We start from the raw sequence: 27,325 nt of genomic DNA, 5'->3' as shown, positions 1-27,325 counted from the left end.
TGGGGGGTTGTCTTCAAGCTGTGTTTTCATAGGAAGTACACTGTTTATTACTCAGGTTGTGTATATGAATGACCAAAAATAGCAAAGTTGTTTTTATTTAATTCTCGTTATTTTTATTTGGGTTAGCTTAGGAGGGCTGATGAAAATTATGAGGGCCTCCTCAGGGTCCTGCCACTGTTAAACCCTCACCATTAATCTTATCATCCTTCACCTGAGATAAGCTTATGTATTTTCACTTCTAAACATATATATGGATTCGATGCATTCACTACCTTTCAAAGAGCGGACTGACTTCAAAGCACATTTAATTTTGCCAAGTTTTTGAAAGCTCCCCCTTCCTCCCCTGCACACACATACTTCCTCAATCCCCAGTACACATGTAGATCAGGGTTGTAAAGCCATTTACAGGAGTTTTTGAAGCAGAGGTGTGAAGCAACGCGCTCCAGCCACAGAGGGGCAGACTCCCACCCTGGCTCTGGGGGCTGCGAAGCCTGACCACCTGGACAGACCCTTGGAGTTGTAATTCCTGGGCAGTGTGGGAGGGGTTTGGCCAAAGCTCTTTGTTTCTTCTCCTTGCAGCAGATCCGGAGCCAAGGCTAGTGGCGTGTGCTTGTGCGGTGAGCACCCTCACCCCCTGGCCCGCGCCGCCGTTGTGTAGGTGTCCAATGGAAAAACCCTACGACGACACCACATCCTTTCTCACACAAATAAAACCCTCCACGGATCTGCGAGCTGCAGACCAGCCCCTTCTAAGCTAACGCGACCCCCATGGGCATTGGGTCTCCCCAGCTTCGCACTCCCCTCCCTCCTTTCCACCGCCTCTTTTTTTTAGCGGTGCTCGAATTTCCACGCAGCTTGCGGGAGATGGAAGGGACGCGCCTCGGGCGCAGCGATCGAGGTGTCACGGGCGAGGCCTGGTTTGGGGGATGAACGCTGAAGAGGGGTCCAGAGTTATGGGCTGGGGGCGGCGAGAGGGTGCAAAGGAGGACGCCGGCGCCAGGCATCCAGGGTCGAGGGATGGCGCCCTCCTACCGCGCAGCGCGGCTGCCGAGCGGTCACGTCCGGAGCGGGTCCAGCGCCCTCCTCAAGCCCACGATCCTCCGCCCCGAGTGCCCAGAGGTGTGTGCAAGGAGCGGGCCGCGGACGCGGGCGGGTTTATCGCCAGGAAGCGGCGTTGACATTGAACTGGTGCGTGCGTGTGTGCGCGCGCTCGCGTGTGTCCACGCGCATGTCTGCGTGTGTGAGTCTTGGGGAGGGAGACCGGTTGGAAACAAACCACGGCCTTCGGGGAGCTGAGCCGAGCGCGCCCCCGAGCCGCCGCCCGCAGGAGTTGCGAGCGCTGAAGCCATTCATGATTTTGGTGACGTTATTCCAGGAGTGGGCGAGAGGGGGGCGGGGACTCCCGCGGCCGAGTCCCGCCCCCGCCCCTATAAATACAGCTTCCCGGGCTCTTTGTGGGGCCGCGAGCTCGGTGGAGAACCGAGAGCTCCGTGCGCTCTGCCGACGCAGCTGGCAGTGGGGCTGTCTCCGGAAGGCGGACCGGCGAACGCCTAGTGCCCGCACTCCGCCGCCTGCCGCGCCTGTCTGCGCCCCTGACATCCTTACTCGGGACGCAGTGACCGTTTTTAAATCACAAGGGCGTGGGTCAGCCTCCCCTAGGACTTCATGTCTGTATATTTCCCCATTCACTGGTGAGTATCCTGCGCCCTCGGCGGGCATCCGTCTCGCGGCCATGGCTGCGGGGCCCGGGCGCCTGCTCCTGCGGGCTCGGGTGCGAGGGCAGCAGGCGGCCCTGACGCCGGCACTCACCCGCCGCCCCAGCCCGTGCAGGAGTCAACGTCAAGGTTGCAAAGGTGGGGGTGGGGGGGGGAAGTGGTGCCGAGAGCGTCCAGACAAAGGGAGTGAACTCGAAGCCCTCACTTAAGTGAAGGCTGGGAGGGTGTGTAAGTGCTGCTGGTGGGGTGGGGGGAGAACCAGGGATCAAGCCTGAATCCCGCTAATAAAACCCCCAATGCGGAGGGCTGCAGGAGGCACGCGCCCGGGCTGGCGCAGGGGGCTCCTGCTCTCCCCCGGTCCCTCCCCTTTTTCTTTTTGTTTGCATGCAAGTCTCGGCGTCGAGGCCGGCGGCAGCGGGGCTGAGCTGGTGCAGCGGCGGCTTTTGCAGACCTTCGAAGGGTGGGGAAAAACGCTCTCCCCACACGGAACCCGATTAAAGCCACAAGCAGCAGCTCCAGCACACGCTGCACCCTCTCGATCTCATTCCTCTCCATTACCCGTAAAACCCGATGCGCCTTTATGGGGCCGGGGAGCCGCCCTCGCCGGCGGGGCTGGAAGAATCCGGGGCCGGGCCGGGGGCGGAGGACGTTCGCACGGACCCGGGATCTGGGCCGGGAGGGATGCACCGCGGGCGTTCGCTGGTTGCGGAGCGAGGCCCCCGGCTGCCGCTTCCTTCCTGCGCCCGGGAAGAGGAGGAGCGGCCGTGGCGGGGGGGTGGGGGGGAACACTGGCGGCGCGGGAGGGCGCCCTCAGGTGCGGGCGCGGCGGGCCGGACCCGCGGGTTCCAGCTCCGCGCCGTCCTGCTCAGCCCAGGAACCGGAAAGTTCATGCTTCTCACATCAACTTTTGGGGCCCGCGCCACAGCCCGGAGCGAGGAGCGAGCGCCCCTACACCAGGCGAAGAGCCTGGCGAGAGCCCCGTGGGCACTCTTCTGGCCCGTTTCTTCGGGGGTCAGCAGCAGCCTTTCCGTGACCCGGGATGAATCTGCCTTTGGAGTCCCCCCTTCCTGACCCTAACCCTTGCCCGGAAGCCCAGCATCTTCTGTCTCTCCTCCCCCACCCTGGCTCTGTTTAGAGAAATGAACTCTCAGAACAAAGTAAAAATTCCCCCACCCGTGAGGCTTGCGTACCCCCTCCTTAGGGGCGTCCCTTCCCTCCCACCTCCCTGGTGTGCCAGCAGCCAGGTGCCATGTGGGTGAGACTTAGAAGGCTACTGGAGGCTCTGTGTGCCTGGCCACTCAAAACTTGCCAAGGTGGGTGTTAGGGCCCGTCAGGGTTATTATCCCCTGAGAAATTAAGGGAAATAAAACAATTGGGAATTATTTTATAGTTGATGAGCACTTTATAGCTTGCAGTGGTTTTTCCACGCCAGAGATGAGCCATTTAGCGTAACTGTGATACATGCATTAGTATCATGGTTAGAAACAGGGCACCTGCGGCTCAGAGAGGTTATATTACTTGTGAGATCACACAGGTTTTGAGTGGCAGAGCTTGGACCGGACCTAATGCTTCTGTTTCCAAATCCAGTGCTGTTTCTACTCTGTGTAGTAATCATGAGATCTACTCTGTGTAGTAATCATGAGATCTACTCTGTGTAGTAATCATGAGATCTACTCTGTGTAGTAATCGTGAGATGAAGAAGAATCTAAGGAAACCTCTGTCTCCTTAGATGCAGTCTGTCTAAAGCCTCGCCCCCCCCTTTGGTAACTGTGTGTAAAGGCATGATGGGGAAAATACTGGGTGTCGTGTAGGGAGTACACCGACTTTGGTATGTACTATTTGGCATTATGCATTCGGGACCCTGTATGTGCCTGTTTTTTGTGTGAGGATAATGGAACATTTGTATCCTGCTTACAGAGTACAAAGCACTTTCACATGTCAGCCATTGGTGGGCCAGCTTGGCCCCTCTGGAAATTTCCTTTGCAATCAGAGTCCGGGCATCCTTAAGGCTTTTAATCCAGGGGATGTTTTTCAAGCTGTGAGCTTGCAGCTGCTGTGGCTGGACTAAAGAAGGGGGTTGGATGGCAGATGTGAAGCTTGCAGAAAGCTGACCCCTTGGGGCTTTAAGTGGGACATTTTGCAAAAAGGAACACCAGAGAGAGAGAAAGAGAGGAATTTGGGAAGGCAGCATTATTGGACTTGGTTTCCCTGAGGTTGACCTGTTATCTTTATGTAATAATAATAATATGCAGTTCCCCTAGAGATGGGTTGAATTGGTTTTAATATAGACAGATGGACTCAGCTACCTACTGATTTGGTTTTTTCTAGTTCTGTCACTTAAAAGAAAATCCAGAGTTGCTCTGTGCCAGTGGGGACTTGCACAGGAGAGGAGAGAAGAGAGGTTTGCCCGAGAAGTTTTCAGGCTGTTTCAGGCTTTGTTGATTGGGGTTGAGAGCCCTGATGCCCCGGGCTTGTAAGGCACTTCCTCAGGGTGTGAGCTTGTTTTTCTGTGAGTTCTGTTTTGAACACCTCTCGTCCTGCCTCCAGACAGTCCCCTGACCTAACAGCAGAAAGCACCAAGGATAGGAATGTGAAAGTGCGTGTGTTTGTTGACTTTTGGTCTGGGTTTCTTGGCAGCCCCGACTATCTGAGATCTGCCGAGATGACTGAAGTAATGATGAACACCCCATCCATGGAGGAGATTGGTCTCAACCCCAGAAAGGATGGCCTTTCCTACCAGGTGAGTCCATCCTGGGTTCCTTCTGGCTCTTCAGAGACTTTTTGCTGGGGTTGGAGGCAGATGTGGTTCTGCGTCCCAGTGCCACTTGGAACAGCTCTGTGACCTTGGGGAAGTCCCCTCATGCCAGTAAGCCTCAATTTCTTGATCTGTAAAACGGGGCAACAGTAGTCCTTCCCTCAGAGGATTGTGGTAAAGGTTTGACTGATGAGATGCTGTGTAGAAGGCGTTCACGGTGCCCGGGACACAGTAAAGGGTCAGCAGGCATGAGCCGATGTCATTCATTAGCCATCGTGGCTGCTGTGGACTCTCACATTCGCAGCAGCAAGGGGAGACGTGATTTGTGCAGTCAGTGTAGACCAGCACTTGCCTTCACAGCCATGCCTTGGGCAGTGGAAACATCCCCGTGAAGGGTAGCTTGTGGGGAAAGGGGATCTGGTGCAGGGGCATCTGTGTCAGGTGGATGGTTGACCCACGGAGGCCAACAGAGTTAATGTGCAAAGTGCTTAGAACTGAGGAGACCTTTCCCCAAAGGCAAGCTATCTCAGGGATGTGATTCGTGGCACCTAGATTAGAGATCATCCTGCGTGAAGGATCCAGAATACACGAGGCCCTCAAAAAGTGCCCTGGGTGTGACCTTCAGATTGTTCCCGCAGTGACCTTGCTCAGCGGCTAGGCACTCGCCTGCTGCCCCCAGCTGGCTGCGCGGCATCTCGGGGTCTCTGGGGTCCGGAGCTGTTGTCCTATTTCCAAGGAGAGTTCCGAGGTTATGACATGTGGGAGAGGAAGGAGTCTATTTTTCAGGGAAGACCTTGGAGCTAGGGAAGTTGTGCGCCTGCGGTGCTTGGCCTGGGAGGATGCGTGGGGTGTGATGGGCGCATTGGGCAGATAGAACTGAACGTCTGCTCCGAGCCGTGCACTTTACAGATGTTCCTCATGGACTCTTGACCGTAGCTCTGAGGCGGGAATTCCTGCTCCGTTTAACGGATGAAGAAACAGGCTCAGACTGTAGTACCCCCAAACTCCAAAGCCTTGATCTTCTGATATGTCATGGGTCTGTCCCTCGAGCTGGTTCTTGCGGAGACTCCAGACTTGCTCGGGCTGGTAGTCGTTCTGTAGAACCATTCCAGGGCATTTATTCTGTAAAGGAAGAAACAAATAGAGAGCTGCGGGCATGTGATGGGGGAGGGGTTGATCAGAGAGCCGAGATGAAAGCTAAGTTCGTGTAAGGTAACTTGGTAGGTGACAGCAGAGTCCCCTCAGACTGGGAGGCTCAAGAAGGTCCCTTTGTTGGGCGCCAGGGTCTGGCCAAGCCCCTTTAGCCAGCTGGAAAGAAGTATTCATGTAGCCTGAGGCGGTGAGGGAAGTGAGGGGGAATACCCTTTCCTGGTTGGTTTTCTACCCTCCACCCCCAGAGTGGGTCTGAGAGGGACCATCAAAGGCCCCACAGTCTGTGGGAGGGTAGAACTTTCCTGGCCCACCAGCAAGGGTGTTTTTGGATACCAGTTTCCAAGGCACTGAATCAGACCGAATCTCTTTGTGGTTACAGGTGAGATTTTTCTCTCAGCTCTGGGTTTAGCGTTCCATCGCAGAACCCTTCCAGACACAGTCATCAGTAGGTCTTGTGTACGCTTTTTATATTCTCCTTTGAACATGTCCCAGGATCGAGGGGGCCACATCCTACAGGGCTGCTGTCTCCACCCTCGGGCCGCCCTGCTGGAACGAGGGCCGGGACAGGTGAAGGGGACAGGTGAAGGGGGCAGATCGGGCTGCAGCGCTGGGGGAGGAAGGCTGAATTGGGCTTGCAGCGGCTGGTGGAAAATCATATCGCCTCTGGGCTCCCAAGATGTCATGATGCCGCCTGAAGAAAGGGCCCTAACTCTCTCCTAGTGGTGCTGGCCTGACAGCCTGGTTCCCACTGCCCCTCAGGAAATCTGTTCCTGCTGCCTGGGGATGGGGGGGCACTGTCCACTTCCAAAGTATCTTACCTGGAACTTCAAAGCACTCTTGTCATCAGCTTTCAGAAAGGTAATCTGATTGCCTGAGGAAGAGAAAGGAGAGAGCATCATTTTCCTGGGCACTTGCTGTATGTACTTGCTGTATGCACTGTGCTGTGGTGGGTGCTCTATAGAGGGCCCAGGGCTCCCATGGGAAAGCAACATGGGCATAATGCCTGGAATACAGGCAGTCTGAGGCAGCGACGCAAAGCCATGGTCAGTCCAGGTACAGATGGCCACGAGAAGGCTTGGCTGGTCAGACTGGGGCTGGGCGCTGGAAGAATATTAAGACTGAGAGAGCACCTCCATCTCTAATCGTGTTTTCTTGCACGCCCAGATACCCCCCTGGCCTGCCGCCGTTTATGCCAGCTGCAGGGCTCTGCAGCCAGCTGATCTGACAGTTGTCATACGACCAATATCCTCTGGGCCTATTCAGAGCTAGTGTCATGCAATTAAACACATTCCCACCAGAGCTCTGGGGACTGGCTGGGACTGCACTGGCGAAGCCTGTCCGCTGTGCATGCTCAGGCTGGGCTCTGATCTGGGGCGGGACATCTCAGAACTCTGTTCTTGGCATCCTTCCTGAGGGTAATAATAGTACATGGCTTTTACCAGGCCCTGCTTTTCCAAGGAACTGAAAGTGGGAAGGAGACATCAATCCCGACTTGGCAGATGAAATAGAATCTCAGGCTTGTGATTTGACCTTGAGACAAGGTCGTAAAATAGATAGGCATGCTGGACTTCGTCAATCATTCTCCCACCTTCCAGACCTACCCGAGAATGAAGCTTTCCTAATTTCTCTGCCCCAGATGTGACCTCTTTCTTCTTTCCACACCTGTGGCATTTGTGCCGTGAAACGGTGCTGCCTGGCGCTTTGAGGCTATGGGTCCTGCCCAAGTCTCCGAGGGCAGGGGATGCCTTCTTTCCCTCTTTGTGCCCATCAGCCTCCCCAGCCCAAGCTGCACGCTGGCTCCAGGCCTTTCCATAGCAGGTGCCAAGTGAGTGGTGGTGGTTTCGGTGAGGTTTGGTCCGAAAGCTAGCCGTCTTCACTTCTACTTAGGGTTTTTAAAGGGTCTCCTGAGCTCATGCCTACCAAGGCTTCGGATAAATATCTTTATCCCCTGAAAAATTCAGGTAAGCCCTACCTTCCGTGCGTAGGAGTTAGTGTCGTTTTGTGAGCGTCTGTAAAAACCTACAGAGGCAGCGCCTTGTTGCATCTTACCGAGAGTCTGCTCGGTACGGGAACTCCATGTCTGCCTGCCCACTTGGCATGAATTATGGCAGCTTGCTGGGCGGGTGAGTAAATGGTTACTCGAAAGTGTGAGTACATTCTAGGCAGGCTGCAGGGAGCAGCCGGTTCATGGGGACTGAGTGGGAGGGTCCCCATGAGGACGTTTAGGTCCCCGATGGCTGCAGCTGCCTGGCCTCACTGCATCCATGGGCCTTGCACAGTGCCCCACCCGTGGCACCGGAATGTCTGCCGCCTACACCTTCTTACTTGCCCCAACCCTAGGGAGCAGGTCATCGGCTGCCTCGAGGGGCCCTCTCTTGGCTGCAGGGGCTGTAAGCGTGTAGCACTTCGGAATGCTGGTCTGACGGGGTCTCCTTTCATGCCACAGCTGACCTGGCCTGGGTCCTGCATGGGGAAGGGTCCTGAGCATTTGTCTGTGGACACTGGCATTGCCCCGACGCAAGGGCTCTCGGGATTCTGGCCTTGCTGCCTGACTTGCCCCCGGCATGGCATGCTGAGGCTTCTTCAGTCTTACTGCCCTCACTAAGTTCTAGAGAGATGGCTCCTTGGTTTTCATTTAAAATTGCCCCTTCTCTAGCATCTGGACCAAGATCTGATAGCTCTGTCCTTCCCTGGGCTCTTTAATTCCTCTCTGATCAGCTCTCATGTCTCTGACTGGCTCCCCTTGTATTCCCGCTGCTGTTCTCGGTCACGTACTCCTAGCACTTGACATCCATCCAGCAGTCCGACAGGCAGCGGGCTCTCCTCAGGGAAGCCGGGGAGGATGCGCTGTAAACCAGAAGGAGCTCGCTCTTCACACACCGCAGTCTTCCGTGTCCTGTGCCTTCCCTTTGATCCGCAGAGCTCAGGACTTCCCTGCATCCTCCCCTTCCCTTCCTAAGACCAGAGGGAGGGAGAGCCTGGCTTTTGCACCACAGGGAGGAGGGAAAGTTGGGGGGGGCTGACCTCTTGCCACAGTTCTGTCGTTTGCTTCTTGCAGCCTGAGAGCCTGAGTTGTAGCTTGGCATTCAGGACGGGGGCGAGGGGGGGGGGTAAGCCTCAGTCTGGCTGAGAGCTCGCCTCTCCCTGGATGGCATCTCCCAGTCTCCTCTATCTGCAGGACCCAACAGCAACGGACTCCCCCCACCTCCCTCCCACTGCCTCCCGTTATCAGGAGCAGCAAGTCCTGTCTCAGTGAACAGGCTCGGGTTAACGTCTGAAGTCAGGCAGCGGTTCAGAAGCCTTCTCTGGAGAAGGTGGAGCTTACTTTAGAAACAGCCCCTGAGCCTGGCTCCCCTGTGTGTTCCCACCTGTGCAAGTGCACGTGTTGAAATAAATACATAATGGGTTGAGCTTCTTCCCCGGGTTCAGCCCTCAGAGAGTTTCAAGCTCCTCATGGTCCCTGCCTCTGTCCCCCACAAGCCCTGCTCAGGAGGCCATTCCAGGTGGAACCCGGCCACTGCCTCTGTCCCTTCCTCCTCGTGGTGACTCCCAGGTGTGGTACCCCACACATTCTCAAGAGTTGCGGAGGCCCTGCTGCACGGCCTCGCGGAAGTCCCGTGGTCACTAGGAAATGATCTTTCACAACACCGGACTTAAAAAGCCTCAGTTGTCCCTGGGGGAAAATAAAGCTAAAGTTGCAGAGCGTTTGGCAGGACATGTCCAGCTATGGACACGACATGTTACTGGAATCACAGCAAGTTTTCTTTCTCCTCTCCCCGCCCCCTCCACTCTGCTCCCTCCTTGCTACAACTGGTAATAATGTGAGGCAAAGCAGGCAGTTCGGGGGGCGCCTGGGTGGCTCAGTCGATAAGCGTTTGCCTCCGGCTCAGGGCGTGGTCTCAGAGTCCTGGGATCGAGCCCTACATCGGGCTCCCTGCTCCGCAGGAAGCCTGCTTCTCCCTCTCCCACTCCCCCTGCTTGTGTTCCCTCTCTCGCTGGCTGGCTCTCTCTCTTTCAAATAAATAAATACAATCTTTAAAAAAAAAAAAAAAACAGGCAGTTCGGGCCACCTGGGGCCAAAGCCCAGGGAGCGCCTTGTTTCTGAGCGGGTTTGTGTCTACACACGCTGCCTCTTTTTGAGTCAGTGCCTACGTTGTGCAGATCAACTCTACTTTGTACGGGGGACCCGGCACCTTCCTTCTTAGGCCCAAAGCCTTGACACAAACATCGTGTTCACTGTTTTGGAATGCCCCCGGGGTGAGGGCCTGCAGAAGGCCGGAATTGTCCCGCTGGGGAACACCCCCACCCCCACCCCAGCGCACATGCCGTGGTCACAACAGTGAGTCTGTGGCAGGGCCAGGGAGAGAACAAGCTTTCTTCACTTTCGTGGCCAATGTGTTGCATGCTAGAACGGAGCAGCCCAGCCTTCTCTCAAAGGGCCTGTGTTAGGCCTGACGCCTCCTCAGTGGCGGTGTGTCTCTCTGCCCGGAGCCGGGGCTGTGACTTAGTCTGCTCTCCGTCCCTGCAACGCCAGCCCCGCGTCCTGCCCGGAGCTGCACAGTGAGTGCTGAGTGATCGATGGGACCCTTCCCTTCTCCCTCTCCCGCCCCGAGAACTAGCCCTCTACCGTGGCCAGCCCACAGCATGGATTCTTACAGGATCAGCATCTTCTTGACATCAGCCCAGTCTTCCAAGCTGAACAGAGAGGAGGATTGTACCGTTGGGGAAAGGGATGCGTTTCGGTGGCGAATCTTGTGACCGGAGCCAAGAGCTATTCCTGGGTGTCTAGTGAATGTCCTGAAATGATCTTTCAGGTTCAAGTCCTGAAATAATCCACAGAGACTCTGAAAACAGGCCCTCACTCACATGGGGCTCAGAGTTGTCAGGCGTTCGCTCCTTTCCAGCTCAGAGATGGTGGACCACCTCTGCCACCACTGGCCTCACCACCTGCCCTTCCCTTGTCCCTGAGCCCACCCCAGGAGAATTCTTGATGAGCAGATCAGGTCCTGTCTCTGCTGCTTCATTCCTCAGCTGGGGGAGGCCCCTTATTGCACAGACCTGTCTTGGAAAAAAACCCTAAAATTCGCCAGAAGTTTCTCCAATCTATTGTTCAGGTCGCATTTTGAATTTGGGAGCGCCTTTGGCCGTCTGACGCTGGAATTAGCTGCCTTGCATGTCAGAAGCTCCTTTTTTAGGTAAACTGTAGAGAAGAGGTACCCAGGTATTTAGCCGAAGCAGCATTGACTCCTTGCTTCTCAGCCAGTGGGAAGGAGGGTTCTGGATCTCTCACCCAAAGCAGAATTGGCCTGAGCACGAAGGGCATTCACCAGTCTCAATTCAGAGGTGGTTGGCTTCTAGGTCTGACCTTATCCTAACTGGAATCTGAAGGTGGTTCCTACACAGAGTTAATAGTACACCTTGAACTCGCCTCCCGTCTTTACTTTGTAGAATACTCGTCCACCCGGGATTTGAGAAGCATCCTTGACTTTCCCAAATTCCTGAATGTTTTTTCCAGACACTGCCCTGTGTACAAGGTCTAATTTAGTAGGGTCACTCTTAGCCCAAGGTGTGCGGGCAGCGCTGAGCTCAGCCTCTGATCTCTGCAGACAGAGCCCGAGGTGCCTGCTAAGACTCCTATACACACACACACTTGCAGACACTCACGTGAACACCCACACGTGCAAGCACGTGCACACATGTACACACACAACACACACTCACTCATGACCAAAGGGCAGCCCGTGGAATGTTCATAGGGGTTGTTGTAGACTGGAGTGTTGAGATGATAGGAAAATTTTCTCTTCCTTTTCCCCCTTTCCAGTAATTGCATATCTTCACTGATAAAGTATATATTTCATTGTTCTCAGGCTTATTTCTCAAAGTTTAAAAGTAACCTCTGCCCATGCTGGAACTGTAATTTTCTTTAACCTTTTTGTTTTTTAAATCACCATAATCTCACCATGCCCAAGTCATGGCGTGCACATTTTAGCATCTTTTCCCTTTTCCAGTGCACTTAATATTTTCACAAAGCCACAATCACAGAGTTCTGTTCTGCTTTTTTTACTTAACGGCGTATAAGTCATCAGCATCGCATCATTTCAACTTCTCTTAAAAATGCTTCAAAGTTAGCATTTTTCATGAGTGTTCAGTAGGAGGTCCTGAAGTTGCCACATGATTCTTCTGACCATTCTCCAGTTGCTGAAAACTGTTTCATCGTGTACATGTTTCCACTTACACATAATGTGATAATTTATATATAACTTTGTATGTCAGTCTTCGTCCACAGTTGATACAATTTCTTCAGAGTAGAGTCTTAGGACAGAGTATCGAAGCCAAAAGTTGTTAGGTGTGTGAGTGTGTGTGTGTTATAACTGTAAAGGTAATACTTCCTCCTTTCAAAAATTTAGAAAAATTTAAAATACAATAAAACCCACCCATATTTCTATCACTGAAACATTGTGGTATGTTTACCTCTAGTATTTTGTATGCATTTATGTTTACAAAAATAAAATTGGGATAAATATGTGCACTAGTGAATTTTTTTCCCACTGAGTATAATTTTGTGACCATGTCCATTTGTCTTTCTTTGTAAAAAGGCATTTCATTTTGTTACATGAATTTGAATATTTAGGTTGTGGCATGTTTTGTTACTACAAAAGAACACTGCTCTGAGCATCGTTTTACATAAATCTCTGCGCAGACCTGATTTCTTTCCTTGGAATAAATTCTTGGAAATACAAAGACTAATTCAAAGAGATTCAACATCATTAAGCCTCCTGATTATATATTACCTTAAAGACAGAAAATAAACAGAAGACTTTACCCAGTAGCAGTTCCTGGCATGGAGAGCTCCAGCACATAGAATTTCAGGGGCGTGAAAGCTACAGAGATGAGATCGTGAGAGAGTGCTGTGGCTAGAGTCAGAAAGGTGTTTGGTTTATTTCAGAGCGTTTAGGAGATGTTGTACATGTCTTCCGGTTTGTTAACTGCTTATTTTGAGCAGAGAGGATAACAACTAATGATGTTCAGGCAGCATTTAGCCAGCATTGCAAAATAGCTGGTGATCATGTTTTTGTCCCTTCGTGGGTATAATGACACAGTCTGGATTGCAGGTGCGTATGGGTCAGCGATTGCCCTACTTGTCTCCTTTATTCTGTTAATGACATTGGAGCACCATGCGACCTTGAGGAAGACCAGTGAAGTCACCTCTGCCTGGACACCCATGAAGTTTAGACAGATGCACATGGAGTCCCCTAAGCCATCTTGATCTTCTGGGGTTCCAGGTCTGGCTTGTGCAACAGTCATGGTTTAGAAATATTGCTTCCCTGGAATCCAGGAGGGACTGGGCTCTTTGAAGTAGATCTGAACATAACAGAAGTTTTGGGCCCCTAGAGCTCAGGGGCCTTTTACCCAACAACTGTGCAAGCCCCAGGTTCTTTGTAACAAGTAAACAGCCCAAGCCAATGTTCCAGTAGGGTCCACAGGCTCCCGGCGGTTTACAAAGTCAGTTCAGGTGTTACACACACTTTAGTAATGGTGGTATATTTTTATGGTTACTACCTATGACAAACAATACTAGTTTTCCATCTATGTAGCGATACAGAGTTTCATTTTTATATGTTTTAAACGAGTCAAGGAAAAAGGTAATTGAGCCGTACTGTGTACGTGGGAATGGAGGAGTCCTTACCGTGGTGTCCAGCTTCCTGAGGCTGGGTCACGATCGTTACCATGAAGCAATTTCTTTTCTTCGACTCTTGTATCCTCTTAGGTGAAAGCATTCTTAAAGATCAGCTGGCACTAAATCACGATTTCCGTATTTCTTTGCTCATTTGCCCCTCACATGAGGCACTTGAAGCCTTAGGATCCTTCCTGGCTGTTGTCCTTGGCAGCCGAATATTAGAGGTTCTCCTGCCAAATTACTTCTTAATAATGCTCCGTGTATATACCGCTTGATGTTTTAACAAAGTGTTAGAACCAGAGGATAGTCGCCCCTGGGGTTCATGGAAACTTCCCAAGGGATGTGACAGCAGAGAGCATTTTCGGGACACCTCGTTCCCCGCCCCCGTCTTGGGCTTCCTTGTTGTTGCTTTTCTAAAATTCGCATTTCCTGAAGCGGGGCTTCACCAGTTTCTTCGCCTACCTTCCTGTCCTACCTTCCTGTCGAGCTTGCCCTCCTCCCCCTTTGTAAGAGAAGGACCTGCTTCTTGCCCTCCTGAGTCTTTTAAGGTGACTTTCCCCAGGGTGTAGAAACCATAGGGGCATCAAACAAATGGACCATTGGAAATGTTACTGCCTAAGAAGCTCCATTAATCCCGCCTACCTGTCCCATTAAGACACCAACAAGAAAGATTACCTATGTGTGTAACAATGACTTGGGGTATGTTCATTGATCAGTTACGTAGCTGCCACGAGCCAATCCAGATTTGTTGTTGTTGTTGTCGTTGTTGCTAACAGGCCTTAGGGTCATTTGACATAAAAATAGTAACTGTCCATTTATGTACATAAATACATCTCTTTATTGCAGAGAAGTATGAAAAAAGCTAATGACTAAAAACTTACGTTAAAATTCTATGGAACAGTAGGGTGGAGATACAGTTTCAAGCAGAGAAAAGAATACAATTTTAGAGCTTGTTTATGAGTTTTTAATTTTTTTATTAAAGATTTTATTTATTTGAGAGATAGAGAGAGAACGAGTGTGGGGCGGGGCAGAGGGAGAAGCAGACTCCCCAAGGAGCAGGGAACCTGATGTGGGACTTGATCCCAGGGCCCTGGGATCAGGACCTGGCCCGAAGGCAGACGCTTAACTGAGTCAGCCACCCAGGCGCTCTGTTTAGGGGTTTTTTAATGGGGGATGGTTGATATACCAAGTTGCTTTGGTATTTATAAGGCATTGCGTAAAAGAATGGTATAAAAGTTTTATTTTAAAATGTTAATGTTTGTAATATACCAGAAGTTTTAGATATCAGTTTAAAAACATGTGGAAGGACACGGAGTTTTCCAAATTCTTTTAGAGAGTGGACAAACAGGTGCACTCCCACTGGCCCTAGAGGATCTCAGATATGGGAATGCGCGTGACAGCAGTGTGGCATCGGGCCACTTAGGTGTTCTTTACATGTAACCTCTCAGCACATGGGATTACGGGCTGCGAATCTGGATAACTGGTTTCTCATCTTGGCTTTTCTCCTACCTCTGTCACCTCAGGAAACTCACATCACGTCTTTTGGCCTCAATTTCCGCATCTATAGGGGAGAGAGCGGATTCTATCATTTTTGTTAGAATGTTGTATAATGAGGCGAAATCCTCCATCCTGATCCTAGACCCACTCACTGGAGTTTAAAAAATCTGCTCTTTTCTTCATGTCAGCCTTCTAGCTGTTCGAAAGCAATTTTATGTTCCCCTCAAATCTTTTCCAATTTTAAAACATACCTTCCTTCAACCTTGACTTAATGTAGTCATCCTATGGCGGGTGTTTTTTTCTCTAGGCCAGCTGTTCTCAAGTGTTTTGATCTCAGCCCCTTTCACATTCTTAAAAATAATTTAGGACTCCCCCCCCGATATTTGTTTATTTTGTTATGTCCTTTGATATCAAAACGGAGTGTTTAAAATTTTCATGTTTTAATTCCTTTAAAATAACAGTAAAACCATTGCATGTTAATATAAATAACAGTTTTTAATAAAGATAAATACGTTTACAAAACCAAACCCAAACCAAAGTTTAGTGAGAAGAAAGGCATTGTTTCACATTTTTTTTTTTGCAAATCTGTTTAATATCTGGCTTAATAGAAAATGGCTGGACTCTCGTATCTGCTTCGGCATTCAGTTTGTTGCCATACGTGTGGGTTGAAGTAAGTGAAGACAGCCTGGCCGATGCAAGACCTGTGAGAAAAGTTAAGAAAAGGAAGAAATCTCTTCCTAGCCGTATCCAGTTCTTTTTCTTTGCTATTTCGCCAACACTCAACAAGTGGTCGTTTCTTAAATGTCGGCAGCAGTGTGGCATCAGAAACCTTATCAACGAGGTTTCTGTGCTCTTCCATCCAAATCCAGCAGTCTGTCTGGCACTTCCAATGTCTCTTTCCCACGTTGGTTTGTAATGTGGTGCGTTGACCATTTGGAACATACGCATGCACTGAGTAAGACAGATCAAATACGGACAATCGCATCATAAAACGTCAGAAAGTCACATGTATTCATGTCTTTACCAGTCTCATCAGAAGGCCTTCAAGCGTTAGGGAGCAGACCAGTTAACGGTGGCTGATACGATCTATGCTAGAAAGTTTGATTTTTATCATTGGGAACAAATACTGTTAGTCATTTTCCACGAAGTGACGTGCTTGTTTTGTTCACTTTTGAGGACGTGTCCCCCGAACACCCAAGTCAAAACAACCGTGGTTTGTTGGGTAGTCACGTTTTCAAGTAAAAACAGTGCTCCCCGGGAAAAGTGGCTAGTTCAGCTGGTAACTCCGTCACGCGAGTGCTTTTCTCGAGATGACCGTTGCACCGTGAGATGCAGCAGAGTGCTGTCTGCTGGCTTTCCACTTTATCACGTACGGTACTAAAACAACATGTACTTAAGAGTCAATATTGAATAAAAACTCATTTTGACTGCTTTATCAAGGATATTAGGTCTTTTTTTTTTTTTATTGTGAGTGTGAGGTGGTAAAGAATGTAATGACCACAAGTACAGTTTGCTGCTGCTGCATTCATTCATTCTTGCCAAGGTGCCAGCAGTGTCACCCCCCAGTGCTGCGATGCCATCGTGGGAGTGTCAACACAGGGAGAGAGGCAAATAACATATTCGTATTATTAAGGAAGTATTTTAACTCTGTGGACACTTCTTGCATGAAAGGACCTTGGGATCTGAGCTTGGAGAACGTTACTGTAGACCAAACAAAGAATATGTCTGATCAGAGAACAGCAGGGCCATCGCCTCCCTGCTAGTGTAGACAGCTTCTAGGAATACAGCCCTATTCGTTTTAGTGTCGTAGCATCAAAACTGCAGTTCTGACCAACTAAAATCTCCAGGCCTCTTTTATAGCACTTACGATCAAGCAAGGCTTCCTATTTGGGAGGGGAAAAAATGTTTTTGACTTAAAGAAAAATGGGTCTATTAGCTGATGACTCCACTTTGGGACAAGGTGAGTTAGAGATGACGGATGTCATCCAAGTGGAGATGTGATTCACGGAAGGTGGGAAGGGGAAGAGCAGCTGTAGATTGGGGAATCCTCTGCCTGTGATGGACAGGTGAAGCCAGGAAGCTGAATCTGAAGAAGAGCCCAGGATGTTGCCTCGTTGAGGAAGGGCACGGGGAGATGAAGGTAGACGGGTGGGATGAGCCAGGGCAGGGGCATAAGAATCAGGAGAGACTGTGAAGCCTGACGCAGGCTGGGCGGCCTGGTGGTGTGCTGCAGAGGTGGTGGTGAGTGAAAGCCGAGCAAAGGCCAAGGGGCAGGGCTGTAAGGGAGTCCTCAGAGACTTGAAAGAGTGTTTCCATGCAGGGATGTGTTTGGAAGCCACGTGGTAGGGGTCAGGAAGGGGACTCCAGACAAGGTTGGGAAGGCTGTGGGTCTAGGCCAAACATTTGAGATTTTTGTCTCCAAAACAAAAGATGAGAGAATGGTTGGAAATGGCAGCTGTGCCATTCTGCGCTTTCTGAGAGAGAGGAGGTATGGCTGTGGGACATTTGGCTAGAACCAGTGGAGGAGGATGACAACCCCAGAGGCCCCAAGGTGACTGGGAAACATGTCTTCTTTCTAAAGGACAATGGTAATATAGTCAATAGGATGTGGGTATTTGAAATCATCTATCCCAGGTAACTGCACTCTTTCTCTCACTGTCCGGGAGAGCTTTGAGAAATGTTCTTTAACCTTCCAAAAGCCCCATCAGCTCACTGGGCCCAGAGTTATCAGTAGCAATTAGTGCTAATTAATTGGAATTCGGAACTCTTGACCTGCAGGACGGGTGTGTGTTTGAGAGATATTTATGAAGGATGGTGTTTATCTAGAGGATATCCTTTTCTTTTAAGTTTCAGGGCTGGAGGCTTAAGCATCTTTAATCCAAAGGAAGGAGATCCAACAGTTGTTACAAAGCCTTAAATCTCTCCTCAAGTCTCCTCTAGGATTAGAGACACCAGAGAGGGGTAGGAGAGGGTGGGGTGAATATTCCAGAGCCCCAGGCCGGGGGGATTTAAGCAGAGTGAGAGCGCCCAGGATGGAGAATGAGGTGACTGGCATCAGACTGGAGATGAGACTGCTTCCTCCCTGAATCCGGTTAGGAGCTACTCTGCCATTTGCTCTAATTCTTTCTGTTCTTACTAACCACATTTCACTTTGAAAAGTCAGGAAAATGCAAATAGCAATGATGACGATGATGATGATGAAATAGCAGGAGGCACGTATTTTGAAGAACATACATACTCCCTGCCTTCACACACTGTTTGGGGACAAAAGCAGGGTGGCTTTGGCTTTGGCTTAGCTGCTGCTCATTCGTTCAGCCCTTGGCAGAGCAGGATGCTGGTAGAGATCTGCCCATTGTTAGAAACCAGCCCCTCCTAGGAAGGAATAAACACACAAGGCCAATCCATTGTTGCTCTGCAGGAAAAATAAGAAACCCAGACTTTGGGAAGCTGAGGGGCAGGAGGGGTCTGATGGCCCGGGCAGCAGGCCCCTGCAGTGGGCTGGGGGGCGGGGGTGTGGAGGTGCGTAATGGGCAGATCGCTAGCTGCAGGGGCTTCCACTGAAGACCAGCATCTGGACAAGACAGTGGCTTTTGTTCCACCTGGCCTAACCTGTGCCCTGGAAAAACAGAAATACCGGCAGAGAAGTGATGAAGTCAAACCCATTTCTCCAAAGAACCTGGTGGAGAATTGTTGAGTGCAAGCCCAGGAGTGCTGCTCACTTGCTCCTGGCCCAAGCCATTGGGACTGTTGACTTTTTAGTCCCTCACTCTAAACGCTCCTTGGGGACCCCAGTTTTACCTAATAAGAACCATCGTTAGGAATTTAAAGTGTAAAGAGCATGTTCACACATACCTGTGTTTGATTCTCTCCAAAGCCCTATAAGATGGGAATTAACATTAATCCCAGTCTGTAGATGAAGACAGGAGAGATATGGGCCACCACGGCTTTGAGCCCCTTGGGTACTGTGCTGGTGCTCGACACGCAGCAGCATGTAATCCTTCCAACAACCCTATAAAGTAGAAATCCGTTCCTCGTTTCACTCAGGAGGCAATGGAAGCTTGGTGAAGTTAAAATGACTTGAGCAAGGTCACAGAGATAATAAGACACGGGGGCAAAGTAAAAGCCCAATCTTTCAGACTCCTGGTCTACCACCAGTGGGCGTGGCGAGTTTCCATTGCAGGTTTGAGACTGATTATTTCCCCTCTGGAACCAGACGGGAGAAGCTCAGGGCTTGGTTTTGTGTGCAGGGGCAGATCCCCTCTCAGTGCCTTGGGGACTGCCTGGTTATTCACCTCAGGCCCTCTGCCCTACCTCCCCTCTCCACCCCACCGCAGCACACCTCATCCTTCTGTTAGAGCCCGGCAAAGAGGAGCGAGAGGCCCACGCTCCGGAGGTCTCAGCTTGCAGAGCTGGTAATCAGCCCTTTGTGTGTCCAGTTCGCCCCCTTTCATCTCCTGCTCCCGCCGGTGTCCACTTTCCCTATTAGCATCTCTCAGCTCTTTGCTGAGCCCTCCGCCCTCTTTGTGGCCAGCCCGAGTTGTTTGTCAGGAATGAGGGCTGAGGGATGCGTGCACTCAGGGCAGGGCTGCTCCAACCAGAATTGCTCACATTTTCCATCCCAGGTGCCAGACATCTCTCTTCTCTCCCCACCGCAGGGGCAGCGAGGTTTAGGTCACCTGGCTTAGAGGTAGACAGTTGATAGCTAGGCCCCCAAATTTCAGGCCTTTGGAGATCTGATATTACCTTTCAGTGCCCCCTCCATGGGTGAAATGGGAGCTGACTGACCAGCAACTCTTACACTTAAGCAAAAAGGCTTCTGACTAATTCCTCGTCCCCCAACCCCAGACATCTCTGCTGTGAGGCTGCCCGTGTTGGCCCATCAGCCAAACCTCCTGACCATTTTCCTGGACAACCCTGTTCTCACGGTCGTCATATTTAACTCATTGTGTTTGCGCTGTCCAATGCAGCGGCCCCTAGCCACACGCTACTATTTACATTTAAATTTATATTATATTTACATATATCAGATAAATGTGCATTAATAAAAGTTAGAGAAAATTTAGCCTCATTTCAAGTGCTCAATAGCCATATGTGGCCACTGGCTATTGCTTGTGCAGCTAGAGAACATTTCCACTATCACAGAAAGTTCTAAAGGACAGCCGTAATCCACAGAGCCAGAAATGCCAGTGTATTGGCATCCACAGTTCATCTCACAGACCATTCCTTCCTCATCGAAGGTCCTAAAGCTCCCTTGACCTTTCAAGTGAACCCATGTGAGTTCCCAAAATGTCAGGGCCTGTTGGGATTAGAGGCCACCTGGCAAAGGATGCCGCTGCAGAAGTGTCCTCTGTAAGAGTCACGAGCACCATGTTTGCATGCCTGCCGTTCCTACACCGTGGGACATGTGGGACCCAGCCGGGGCGGGGCGTGTGATCTTCAAGACTTCACTCCATTTGCAAAGGAAGGAAACTGGGTGTCTATGAGTTTCATCCGAGCCATCAGCCCTGGCAGCCAAGTGTGACAGCTGGATAGCTGGATGTGGAGCCCGGTGTTGGCAGAAGGAGGGCAGGGCAGGGCTGAGAGAGTCACAGCTGGGGATGGATGCTTCTAGATCTGCCCTGCCCTCTGGGGGGGTTAGGGTCGGAAATGCTTCTCAGAGCCTCTTATCTTCCTTTCTGGACCTCTTGGAGAGGAGTCTTTGCTGTAGAGGGATTTTTTTTTCCCCCTTCCCCAGTCCAGAATGCAGGGGCACACTGGAGTAAGAGGTTTAACCAGAAGCAGTTTCTCTTTGGAGCAGGGGCAGTTCTTGATTCCCTGCCAGGTCCTGCAGGCAAACAGCATGGCAGGCTGGCCTGCCGCCCCAGCCCTACCTGTCATGTGCTTGGCAAGTCCTACTTGAGTCCTTTTTTCCACTGCCTTCCCTACCCCGTCACACTGCAGTTGCAACCTCTCATTTTTCTGCTGTCTAGATGATTAAAAGGCATGACTTAGTGGAAAAATCTCAACCTCCATAGGGTCAGCCTTTTAAGCAGCTGTTGGAGATAAGATTGTGCTGGCAGAAGACTCAGCGACACTTTGCAAGGCTCACTGTCTGCATGTGAAGAAATGAGCGGCTGACCGGCTCGGGGTGCGCGTTGTCTGTCTTTGGAGAGAGCTACAATTTTCAGAGGCATAAATTGGCATTATTTGATAAAAAAATAAAATCTTTGATGGAAAGGTGGGATTATTATAGTGATTTTTTTTAAGTGCAGTGAGCAGGCTTTGTAAAGGAAAAAAATTTTTTTAATGGCACCTGCTTTGAGCAATGCAGGGAGCAAAGTGCTCTGGCAACTGAGCAGTATCAGAAGTTCAATGCTCAGACTTCCCCAAGGACTTAAAGACTTAATTGGGCAACTCCTGGTATGAAAGGCATTGTTTGGAGTTATTTTAATTACCATGTGAGTATTGCCTCTTGCTTGGAGGTTGAATACATACTGTCCTCCTGTTGAAACAGCTCCAAAGAGGACATTTCCATTTTAATTCAGCATATGTCCTCAAAGCATTTTATCATCTCTGTGTTTGCCAAGAACTTGTACCCATCTAGTGAGACACGAAAGTCGCTTTGCTTTTTAAAAGGAGAAACTGAGTCACAGGCAGTTGAGAGGACTTGATCGGGGTTACAGAAGTGACATCAAGGACACAGCATCTGGGGTCTGTGGCTCTACAGAATGTTATCAGATGAACACCTCATTTGAAGTCCTACAGGTCTGAGTTCAGGTCCCCGTTCAGCCACTTCCTAGCTGTGTGGCCTTGAGTAAGTCACTTGCTTTCTCTGTGCTTCAGTTTCCCCTTCTATACTTAATAGGATTGTTGTGAAGATTGAGATTCTGCCCAGCCAATGCTCTTCCTTGGCTCCGGTGATCATAGTTGGAATCCAGTTGATGGGATGTCACGGGTGGGTCAGAGGGTAGAGGCAGGGCCCAGGTTTGCGCTGAGCCAGGTGTCCATCTCCTTTTGATATTTCATAGCTCTGTCTCGGTCCTGAAGATTTAGAACAACTGTCTAGACAGGGAAGCTCATCTTCTAGACCGAGATGCCCAGAGTTCATCCTGGCACCTACGCTGGACAGGCAGCTGAAGCCCACAGTCTTGTCCACCCTCCCTGGTCAGTTTTCAGTCTGTAAAATGGCCATCCATTCACTTTTCAAAAGGCACAGGCCCTGAAAACAGCAGGTCCAGGTTTGAATCCTGGCTCTTACAGGTGTCGGTCAGAGCCCAGGATCTCACTGCTCCTCGGGCATGGTCAGGCCTAAATGAGGTGATGGCTGAAAGAGCTTTGCAAACTGTAGTGTGCTTTCCACTTGCTGGGTTTCCCCTTGCTCACTCCCAAAGCCCGTGCGTGGAAGGCACCTGGGTTTCACCCCCATAGAGGGGCTCCAGCTCCACTGAGGAGCAGTGAGGAGGGGCCCAAGTAGATGACTTGCCCCTCTCCCTGCTCAGCACATCAGACAGCACAGTCCCAGGGCGGAACTGCGGGGTCGGCTGCATCAGGACGAGAAAGCCTGGAGTGGGGGTCGCTCTCCCCATGCCTCCGTTAGCCCCAACTAGTCTAGCCCCTCCTCTGGCTTGTTTTCCTCCTGGCTGCCATTACCATACTTTTTATGAGCCTGTTAAGTCTTTAATGATGCCTGGTTGTGCAGCTGGCTTAAGGCTTAATCCCCAGCAATAGGGCTTTATTGGATAAATGGTTAATAATCACTTGTCTGCAGGGATTGGGGAGGTTTTGTTGAGGCCCATGGTTCCCGAAAGCCCCACGTAGCCTGGGACGTGGCCTGGGACGTGGTCTGTGACTGAACCAGCACTGCTCGGGGCTGGGGTGCAGTGAGATTGGGCACCACAGGAGCTGGGAAGGCCTGAGTCTGTAGGAGAGCATTTCTCCCCCCTCCTGAGAATATAGGACACTCGCCTGCTGCTGTGCGCCTATCTTGACCTGTGCCTGTCTCAGGCAGTGCCCAGCCTCTCTGCAAATGTGCATCTCCACCCACTCCCGATTTTGCTTTCCTTTCTCTTGCCATTAAGCTGTGTGACCTTGAGCCAGTTTCTTGCCCCTCCGGCCCTTGGTTTGCTCATCTACCAAATGGAGATTGGAAGAGGTGGCCATGAAGGCCCCACGTGGCTCTCAGTGTCTGTGTTCTGTGAGCCTCGGTGTCCCAGACAGAGGCTCCTCTCTCCGGCTCTCGGGTGTGTCACCGAGGGCTGTGGATGGCTAGGGACCAGGAGCCCGTCGTCGGATTAAGTACTTAAGCTGCTGGGCCAAGAATTGGGTCAGCTGTAGTCACAGGGCAGTGTGTGCACAGGGAGTCCGCAGAGCCCTTCACGGTCCTTGATTTTATGGCCCAGTGTGGGGTTTCTCCCAGCTCTGGGCAGGACACACAGTAGGCCTTAAAAAAAGAAGCCTCATTGACAGGACTCTGAAAAGACTTCTGGGGTGGAACTGTCAAGGAGCCAAGAGCCCTGACAGGTGAAAAAGGAGCCTGGAATTCTGTTCGTGGCTTGCCTGTGACGGGGGCCACGCCAGCAAATGTCCCTGATCAACCCTGATGTGGCCTTGACTTTATAGTGGCAGTGAGATCAAGACCCATCTGTGGGAAGGGCGGGGTGTTATTGGGGCATGGGCCCGGGGCTCAAACGGACCTGAGTTTGAATCTCATTCCTCCACCACTCATTTGCAGGCTGTATGGTTTGGGCCACCTCCTTCTTCAGACCTGAGAGTCTTTAAGGTAGTATTAGCAACACCTGTTTTTCGGCATGAGCCTGTTGGTTCAAAACGATGTGTGTGGAGCACCTGGGAGCGGGCGCCTACTGGGCGCGGATCGTTACCCTGGGAAGCAGTCAGTGCTAAGGTGCCCATGGCCTGCTTTGGGCTGCAAGGGTAACGTGCTGGCTGTGGGCAGGTGTGGCTTCCTGTGGATCACATGATTTTAAGTTCTTTTAGCTGCAAATGAAAGACAAAAGGTGCGAACAGAGCAACGACACAAATTTAGAGGCACGGCCCTGAAAACTTGCAGCTTCAGGATTAAGGTCCCCTGAGGGACAGTTTCCTGGGTGGCCCCAGAATGTGTTCCCTGGCTCCCGCCTTAGGGCTCCCTCCCGGAGTCCCGAGAGCCCGGCCCGGGTGCTGGCCCTCAGTGGGGCTCAGTTCTCCACGTGCAGGTGCAAGGAACTTGGTTTCTCTTTCCCTGTACTGCAGGTGACCGGGGACTCTCTCTGCTTTTCTTTCAGATCTTCCCCGACCCGTCGGACTTCGACCGTTGCTGCAAGCTCAAGGACCGCCTGCCCTCCATCGTGGTGGAGCCCACAGAGGGCGAGGTGGAGAGCGGGGAGCTCCGGTGGCCCCCCGAGGAGTTCTTGGTCCAGGAGGATGAGCAGGACAACTGTGAAGAGACAGAGAAAGACAACAAGGAGCAATAGAGTCCCTGTCGACTCCCTCGGGGGCCACAGCAGACGGCATCTGTCCCTGAACTGTGTTCTTTCCCATTGTGATGGAAGAAGGGAGTGAGCCACCATAGTTCGGAACATGTCAAATGATGGCTTCCGTTTTGCACCTGCAAATCACCGAGTTGGTTTTCTTTTCTTTTCTTTTTTCTTTTTTTGAAATGTGCTGGGCAGTGGAGCCCTCTGCGACAATTTGCAAGGCCTTCTGAGAAAGGAAGCTGCTTAGAGCAGGGGTGGGGGGTGCGGGGAAGTGGTGTGTCTTCGAGATCGGTATCTGAACCCGTGCAGGCCAGAGGCAGCGGTGGGATTCCAGTGGGCTGGGGGGGTGGGGGGACGGGGGATGTGCATCGCGAGCAAGGAACATTCAGGGTAAGAGAACAAACAGGAGATAGGAGACGGAAGAGAAAACACACGTTTGAAAGGAAGCATCGAGCAGAGGAGTGCAGCCAGGAAGTTGCCCGCCAGCGGCTGCTGGGGCGTCAGAAAACGACGCGTTCATCTCTCTCTAGTCCTGCCCACCACTGGCCTTTGCTTTTACTTCAGCTGTGTTGGTCTGTTCATGGGAGGCTGGGAAAGAAGAGCAGTAGAAACTGGCCGCCTGCAAAGCCGGCTGGAGGCAAGCGTGGGAAAGAAGGACTCCCTGCACCGCCTCCACCCTGCTTCTCCTCTACCCTCTGCTCCAGCTGTGGCTGGTTCACAGACCCGCCAGTAATCTGGAGGTTTTCTTAAGAGGCAGCACTCTTGAGCTTCTCTCTCCTGATTATCCTTTTGCCCTCCCCCAGCCCTTTGGGAGTAGCGGGAGCACTTCCCACCCTCGTGGGAGGACTGAGGTGGACGCTCAGACACGAAGATCCCTCCCCCCTGCTCCCCCAGGCTTGCTGTGTTCTGAGCAGAGGCATGGAGCTCTGGCTCTACCAGGCTGGCCCTCCTTCTCCTTAGCATCCCCTCTGCAGCCCCGGGGCAGAGCAGTCGGGCAGAGGTGGTCCCCAGCCTGACCAGCGTTGGTACCCACTTCAGTGTGGGCTCCTGGCCCATTTTTCTGGTGGGAGTTGAGTGGAGAGAAGAGGAGACTCTTCTGTTTCTTGTTGGGGAGGTGAGCTTTAATGGAGGTCCCAGATCTGGGAACTATCAGACGGGGGTAACAGGGCTCTCATGCAACACCCTGGGGACCAAGTTTGAAACTGAAGGTGTCATGAGATCCCCGGGCTTCTCCTTGTGTTCTGGACACAGGTGGGTGGATGGCATGGTGAGGGAGCACCGAGCATTGGTCCTCATCCCTCCCTTCCTCCCACCTGTCCCCTGCAAGGGCGCAGTTGCACGAGAAAGCTAGCCTTGGACTTAGAGCTTCTTACAGTGAAGAACCATCTGGAGCAGCAGGTTGCGGGACACACTCTTCAGACCTTCTCTAGCTCACAGCACGAGTGTGTGGCCAACAGGTGAGCTCACGATCCTCCCGGAGGCTGCTCTGGGCCAGCAGAGGTACCCTGGCAGCTCTCCAGTGGGTCTGGGTTGACCCCAGTTTGGGACTTGTGTATAGAGCTGTATTTAATACCTCAAGGTTAGTGTGGTTCTGGGGAGCTGGGACAGGAGGATGAGGGTGTGCAGTTGACATCTCAGCAGGACTTGGCCCGGGGAAGCTGACGCTCACCCCTCCTCCCCCGCTCCCTCCTCCCGTGTTGTCTGCTTGTGTTACACACATTGATGGCAATAACTTCTTCCAGCTCCTTGGGAATGGGTGAGGCCTGCAGCCTGCATAGCCAGGGCGTCAGTCTTGTGCTCCCGCGGGTTCTGTGGGCTGCAGAGAATCCTCCCTCCTTCCTCATTCCCGCGCAGCAGCATTTCTCATCCCGCACCTGCCTCCCTTTGTGGATGGGGTCTTGCCTTTTAAAATCCTGTGTTTGTGTCCCTCTCATCTGTCCTGGTCTTGCCGTGTGATGGGAACGTGCTTGTAAACTGCATAACAAATCTACTTTGTGTATATGTGTGTTTATGGGGGTGACTTATTATTTTGCTGGTCGCTAGACACCTTTGTATGACCATTTGGAGTCTGGGCAGGCCGGGGGCTGACAACTCGGGTCAGGACCTGCAGCAGTGATCCTGTTGGAGGGACCCAGCCACTCTTGGACAAGTGGCTGAGCTCCTGTCTGGCCTCCTATTTTTTTTTTTTTTAAGTAACTTGTGTGTATTTCTAACTGATCGTATTAAAAAACAAAAACCCCAACCCTAGTATTTCAGTAAAAATGCCTGTTGTAAGATGAACCTCCTGTAACTTCTATCTGTTCTTTTTTGAGGCTCAGGGAGAAACTAGCATTTTTTTTTTCCAAACTACTTTTTGTCACTGTGACAGTTGTAAATAAAGTTTGAAAATGCTTTCCACTCTGGTCTGGTTTCCTTCTTCCTTCCCCCTCCACTGGAACTGGTGGAGCACAGCACCGAGATGCAACTTGCATGGGAGGCTGAGTCAGGAGGAGTTGCAAGTGAGGTTCCATATGTATCTTGCATGTTGGCCCTTCCAGGGTGAGCCCATCTGTGGTTTTTGTCACCCGGCTGCAGGAAAGCAACCTTCCCTTCTGTGTCAGTGGCTTTCAACCCTGGACGCACATCAGACTTACCAGAAAAGCTTTTTACAAAGTACACTACCTGGATTCTACCCCCCAGAGACTTGGATTTCAATGGGCTAGGATGAAGGCCAACCACTACTTTTTTTTTTTTTAGAATCATGGGTAGCTTTCAACACAGCCACAGTTTTAAGCCACCTTCCTAAGGGAAGAGAAACACCCAAGATACCTTATGAGGTCATTCACAAAGACTGGAGGTGAATAGATGGGCATGTGTACGGCCAGAAAGAGCTCCGGTAGTCACTTGAGTGCCTATGATTTGTCAGGCATGGTTAAGAGATTGGCATAAACACCACAGCACTGGTCCCAGCCCTCACTGCACTGCTTTAGTGTGACATTAAATGACAAGTATGGTGAGTGCAACACAGGAAAAACAGGATGCCCTGAGAGTATCTGTTGGTAGGGCCAAGATAGACATCCAGAGAAGGGAGTGAGGT

General features: G+C 51.4%; 1 protein-coding gene across 1 annotated transcript; it reads left to right on the top strand.

Moving 5' to 3' along the window:
- Window positions 1-1,447: 1,447 nt before the first annotated feature.
- LBH (LBH regulator of Wnt signaling pathway) lies at window positions 1,448-26,646 on the top strand. The gene is made up of 3 exons (XM_045809143.2): window positions 1,448-1,691; window positions 4,353-4,455; window positions 24,058-26,646. Exons 1-3 carry the CDS (start codon window positions 1,666-1,668, stop codon window positions 24,244-24,246), a joined length of 318 nt encoding a protein of 105 aa, XP_045665099.1. The 5' UTR covers window positions 1,448-1,665; the 3' UTR covers window positions 24,247-26,646.
- The last annotated feature ends 679 nt before the right edge of the window (window positions 26,647-27,325 follow it).

The sequence above is a fragment of the Ursus americanus genome, chromosome 7 (assembly GCF_024610735.1).
Source record: "Ursus americanus isolate L20-20 chromosome 7, mUrsAme1.1.p, whole genome shotgun sequence".
Lineage (NCBI taxonomy): Eukaryota > Metazoa > Chordata > Mammalia > Carnivora > Ursidae > Ursus > Ursus americanus.
This window is presented reverse-complemented; position numbering and strand designations above follow the sequence as displayed.

Bases quoted from the DNA above. Each gene is read 5' to 3' on its own strand.
- LBH (XM_045809143.2), top strand. From the start codon at position 1,666: ATGTCTGTATATTTCCCCATTCACTG. The intron at 1,692-4,352 runs GTGAGTATCCTG...GTTTCTTGGCAG, and splicing joins GTATATTTCCCCATTCACTG to CCCCGACTATCTGAGATCTG. The intron at 4,456-24,057 runs GTGAGTCCATCC...CTTTTCTTTCAG, and splicing joins AGGATGGCCTTTCCTACCAG to ATCTTCCCCGACCCGTCGGA.